Raw genomic sequence first — 6,000 nt, forward strand, 5'->3', positions numbered from 1 at the left:
TTCATAACATGAATGCCTCACCTCCTCTGTATATGGGAAGGGCAGTGGGAAGAGGAATCCCAGCTGTCCCTTGACTGAAAAGAACACGTATCCAGAGAGGATCTTTCATCACGTCGCAAAGACGTTGTTGCTAAGTGTCACAGTGCTTGCCCTGCTTGGCCACGTGCCTGTCCTGACAAATGTGGGGCATCTCCCTTGCCGTTCTCCCTCGTCTCCGTGTGCAGTAGCACGTTGTCTGTCTGCATTGTCTCCTTGCCAGCCTGCTGGCCGTGTGCTCACTTTAGGCTGGCAGTTCTTAAATGCAGGTCCTCAGACTGGTACTGATCTTGTCTGCTGTAATGAAAACAGAAAAAGTAGTGCGGTATGTGTGTGTAGACATAAGATTGGCAGCTGGGTTTTTTGTTTTGTTTTTTGAATGAAGACTGACTTTTTTCTACATTTAAAGATCTTTCTAAAATGTATAGTTCTTATTCTTTACAAAATTATAGCAGGTGATTTTTTTTTCTGTTTTTGTTGTTGTTGTTGCTCTTAATTAGGAGAATTGAAAATTGCTATTTAGTCAAGTTTGAATTTTGGGGGGAAATTTACTAGGCCACAGAACCTGTAAGTCGGGCAACCATGGAGTGGTCAGCAGCGGATGCTTTTACCTTCATGCTGTTTATCTAGCAGATGGAAATACCTAGTTCTAACTTGATTTTTCAGTTTGTTGGTTAATCTCCTTCATATACAAATGGTAGAAGTTTTGGGTTTTAATAGGAGATTATTTTAAATTTGATTTAGTTTTCTTGGCTTAAATTTTAACTTGGTATGTTTTGGAACACAGCTGGTATGGATTTATGTTAAAGCCAACCAGAGTGTCCAGGAATCTTGTGGAAGACATACTTCAAGAAGTTTTAAGTATAATGCTAGCTCTCGAATGCATTTATTTCATTGCTGAGTGGAAAGCCTTGGTCTGGAAATTTGGCACAAGGACTGTTTCCAGAGAAACATTTCATAGAATGCTACTGTGATGAGGGGGGACTAGAAATTGACTCACAAATGTTTTTTAAAGGGAAATTACAATGGTACAATCCTCTTACAGCTAAAACAGTCATATTTTTCCCTGTGAGAGCTGGGAAATAAGATTTCCAGTGCATCCTGCACTGGAAATACTAGACATGACTGTCAACTAGACCACTTGTTGACTTTGATAGATAGGGCCCAGGGTGTGGTTCCAAAATACTCAATGGTTTCTTCTCTCCTTTCCAGTCCAGAGAGCCTCGTTTTTTGCTGCTAGTGATGAAAACCATCGCCCCTTGAGTGCTGCATCCAACAGTGATCAGCTGGAGGACCAGGCTCTGGCCCAGATGAAGCCTTTCAGCAGGTTGGTCCCCGTGGGAGGGCAGCACTCTGTACCTTGTGTCACACCTGCCAGTGACTGCAGCTGTGGGGAGAGGAGATGGAAGCCACACGGAATAGCTGAGTGAAGCTCATCACCACGGGGCCACTTTACATTTTAGTCAGAACACTTTGTAACTAAATACAATAGATATAATTAAACTATTCTTGATGACTTATATGGCCATAATGACAAATATTCATTATTATTTAATGCCATAATACATTTATGCCCTCAGGACCGGTTGGGTCAGGTAGGAGAGAGAATTTGCTCTAAGTATCCCCGCTGTCTGGGCTGTGTAGTCCTGCAGTCTGGGTTTTCAGTATCTTCCACAGTGTCGCTGATGGTCATGCTTATACATGCGCTTGCTGAGTCCTAGTGGTTTGAGATGTAGGCATGATGCCTTAGCTGCAATTGCATGAGTAGCTAAGACCACACACTTGGGGACCAGAGACAACCTGCTTATCACATCAGCTCCCCAGCTTCCTTCCCACACACAGGGGAGCAACTCCTCTTTCAAAGCCCACTAGAGATCCCAGAGCCTCCCTGGGAATCATTTTACTGTTTGACAAGTATGTCTGCCAGAAAGTACCTCTTGTGCTGCCAGAGAGACCATTTTCACTATTGCGCTTCATTCTTTAGTCGTGAAGATGCAGCATCTTTAACAAAGGAAGCTATTGATTTCCTGCAGTTCAAGCTTGTATTACCTTTTTTTAAGATTACCATTTTATTTTGTAAAGTAAAAATACTCATTGGGTCGCCATACCGAGTAATTTGACATTGAAAACCATTTTATAAATACAGCCTCCTCAGATTAAAAAAACAAATCCCAGCCATGGAGGCCCCTGCCAACATGGTCTTTTGTTTCTTGTTCCCAGCAGTAAAGATTCCTCTCCCACTCTGGCTTCTAAAGTGGACCAGCTGGAAGGTATGCTGAAGATGCTTCGGGAAGATTTGAAGAAGGTAAACACGTATTCTCAAAGCAAATTGCCCAGTCTGTGCAAACTGCCCTTGAACCTTGAGAGCCCTTTTTAAGTAGCGTAGTGAAATAAGATGTGGGTGTCTTCCTGGTGCCTGCACGTGTTTGGGGCTGCAGGGATCTCAGTTGCCACCGGAACACACAGTGCAAGGAGGTGTTTGGCGTCAGGCGTACAGAAAAACTGTTCACTAATTTGTGAAAAACTTTGAACCCCAGCCAGCCCCATCTGGGTCCTCTCCCGGCCTCCCCACTCCTTGTGTAATGTGTCGGTAGCCCAGACTCCCATGTAGTTGGTGTTATTGGGGCTTTTGCACCAAAAGAACTGAATGTTTTGTTTTTGGGGCGGCCTTGACTATACCAAGACATCAACCACCAAAACAATTGTCTACAATTTAAGACAATCCTGACTAACAAGGACGTTAAAATACATATTAATGTACTTACATTCCAGCATTACTTACAGCTAATCCTGCGAGGTTGAATCTCTCTAGAAGCCCTGTTCCCTGAGCTGAGAGTGTCTTAGCACCTGCTACCAGGCTGTTTAGACAGGTGTTTGGAGGAACAAAAAACAGAAATGGGCAAAAGATCAAAACAGGTCCATAGCTACTTCTCAGAAGAGCTGGGCAAGGTGGGGCCAAACCTCTTAGCTTTTCTACTTCACTCTACCTCCCAGGAAAAAGAAGACAAAGCCCACCTTCAGGCGGAGGTGCAGCACCTGCGAGAGGACAACCTGAGGCTACAGGAGGAGTCCCAGAACGCCTCGGACAAGCTGAAGAAGTTCACGGAATGGGTCTTCAACACCATAGACATGAGCTAGGGAAGGCTGAGGAGGACAGGAGAAGGGCCCGGACACTCCCTCCAGTGAGTGTCCTGCAGCCCTTTTCCTTCCATAGAAAGCATCCTCAGAGCACCTTCCCTGGCTTCCTACTCTGCCCCTTTTCGGGGAGTGCACAACACAATAGTTGCAGATCAACAATCATCACCTGCCTTTTGTAGAAAAGAAAAACAAAAAAAGTAAATAAAAATTTTAAACAGTAAAAGTTTAACTGCTAAAATGTGAATGTCTTTATTTTTTTGCACAATATCTTTATCTGTTATGTATTTAAGAAGAAACTGGGCCTTGGACCAGGGTGCCCCCTGGCCCATCTGCCTCTATTCCCATCAGCTTTCTTATCAACTTCAGGTAACCCAAGCTTTCCCTTGTTATTCTAACAAATGTCATTATTCCTAGAAAAAGAATGTTTTTATAACTTCTTTGGGGAGTAGAGAGGGGTATTTCCTTACCTTCTTCCCTAAAATGCCTGGAGAGGGAGTTGCTTTGAGAAAATGCCTACCTCCCTTGAATGACTCGTGCATGAGCTAGTGCTGTGTGTACCTGTCCTCCAGAGATCAGCAGGACCAGGGTTATTTAACAGCAAGTCAGTAAACCAGAGCATCTCTGACAGTGCTTGCAGGCCACACCCCTTCTCAGTCCTGCATTGTGAGGTCATTTCCTGCTTCTCCCTTTCCCCAGGAAGATGGTCCCACTTGTGCTGCAGGACTCTTTTTTGTTTGGCTTAATTGAGCCCCACTAAATTGGAATCAACCTATCTTACAGCTTCCTGGCTCCAAACAGTAATTGATTTCAGAATGCCCCCAAACTAAAACCTTATTATCTGTATGCATTTTGAATGCATTTTGGTCAAAAGTATACGTCGTTTTAAAAAATGTGGCACAATTGGTTTTTCTAGCTTGCTCAAAATGACCATATCTCTAAATTAATCTTTCTCTCCAGAGCAAGACTTCACCAGTATTTGTAACTAGGAAAAGCTAACAGTGAATGTTTGTGAATTTTAATCCTTGATTGTTAGAAGCAATGATTGTGATAGTAGAATGGGCTTTTGAAATCTGCATGTCCCAGTGTGAAATTTCAGCACGGTATTTTCTGCATCCTTTCATGGCCATCCAAAGGATTCCGCTGCAGAAATTATTGATGTGCTATTTTAACTGTCTTGTGACGCAGGCTGCTTCGGGCCCCTGGGTCACTCTTCCAAGGCCCTCGCTGCTGTAGAGCACAGAGACATGGGGCTGGCCAGTGTCGACTGACCTGAGGAGACCCCTTTGTTTGTTGCCTTTGTAACTGTCACTAAACCGACCCCTCTGCCCTTTCAGTGGCAACTCTGGTCTAAGGGAACATTCAGCACTCTAGCGGCATCTGATTGGAAGTTCCCTCCCCCAGGGAATCTCAATTCCTTCCTCTCTCCATCCCAGAAAGAAACAGGATGGATTTTCCTCTCTTCTCCCCGCTACCTTCACTACCAGATTTTTATGCTACAGTTTCATTCTTGATTGTGATTTCTCCATGGGATTTTTTTTTTCTGGTGACATTTCTATCATGGAAGTAGGAAGATTTCGGAGTGCTTTGTAAAGATTTCAATCGTCTGTCTCTTTCTCTCTTTGACTTGTATGAAGGAGATTGTACATTGCCTGATACCTCTTTGTAAATGAGAAATATTGCTAACATCCAAGCATTCTGAAGTCTTGCTTATCCTTCTGAGTTTAGTTCTCATTTCATTTTACATTTTGTTTGGGGACTTGGGGCAAGCTATTTATTAGAGTTTTGCAACAGAGTTCTTGTTTGAAGCCTCTAAAGACTACTTGTAAAATTCAAAGAATAAAATTCATTTTAAACGCTCTTTTAAAACGCTTTGGTATTATTGCTTGAGGTTTGCTTACTTGAAAGACCACCCAATAACTCACTGACCCTCCTTGCATCCGAATTTTTTCATCAAGCTTTATTAACACTAATGATGATTCTTGAAAATTTCTGTCCTTTTTAGAATGTTAATAAACTTTTTTACTCTGTCCACATGTCGATAGATAATTACTATTTTGCCTTCTCTGCTTATGATTTGATATTTGCAGAGCACTTCATAATTAGCTTCCTCTTCATTATCCACCCGTGGATTTTTCATAACATTGTTATTCTCTGAGACCAGCACATTTTTGGGCTGCATCTCCTAGCTCTCAATGTCAGATGTTGTGTGCCCAGGGAATACAAATGCCTGTTAATATTAGGCTGTGCAAAATATAATTAGAAAAGTTAATCTACTGAAAAAAAAAACAGTGCATTCCAAAGTCAAACTGAACCAATTTTTTTTTTAATCCACCATGTCACTGTTCCTCTCCAGCGGTGCAGCTAATTGAGTGCTGGCAGTAGAGTTTATTGCTTGTATTTGGTTCAACAGTTCTACAGATTCTAGAGTTCTTGGACTAGCATAAGACTGGATGCTACAAAATATTCCGATTAACAAGCTCAAAAGGTCTGTTTAGACCATGATTCGTACATGGTTTGCAGGGCTTATATGTTAATTCTGTAGGGCTTGGCACATGGGTTGGGAGCTCCTGGGAGAAGGTGCTGTTGGGCCTGCATTGATGGAAGATCTTCATCCATGAGCTGACTGGGAAGGCCAGTTGCTTGCACTCCAGATCTGGTGCTGGTGATAAGCTGGGTTGGGTTACTAACTCCTTAGGTGGGGATAAGAACGACAGTCCAGGGGCAAAGAAAATGGGCCCAGCAAACTTACACTGTTTGCCTCTAGTTAAATGTAAGATGATGATCTGAATCCAGATTTCAGTCTCGTAGTGCAATGTTTGAGCAACT

The 6,000-nt window shown here is 42.8% G+C and overlaps 1 protein-coding gene across 39 annotated transcripts in view; it reads left to right on the forward strand.

Annotated features, from left to right (window-relative positions):
- SIPA1L1 (signal induced proliferation associated 1 like 1) overlaps nucleotides 1-5,040 on the forward strand; it is a 409,230-nt gene extending 404,190 nt beyond the window's left edge. For 27 of the 39 annotated variants that reach the window (XM_077937707.1, XM_077937723.1, XM_077937709.1 and 24 more), the window contains 3 exons: nucleotides 1,249-1,363; nucleotides 2,257-2,341; nucleotides 3,031-5,040. In XM_077937707.1, the coding sequence (XP_077793833.1) occupies nucleotides 1,249-1,363; nucleotides 2,257-2,341; nucleotides 3,031-3,174 (344 nt within the window). In that variant the 3' untranslated portion in view covers nucleotides 3,175-5,040. 39 annotated transcript variants of the gene reach the window in all.
- The last annotated feature ends 960 nt before the right edge of the window (nucleotides 5,041-6,000 follow it).

The sequence above is a fragment of the Macaca mulatta genome, chromosome 7, assembly GCF_049350105.2.
Source record: "Macaca mulatta isolate MMU2019108-1 chromosome 7, T2T-MMU8v2.0, whole genome shotgun sequence".
NCBI lineage: Eukaryota > Metazoa > Chordata > Mammalia > Primates > Cercopithecidae > Macaca > Macaca mulatta.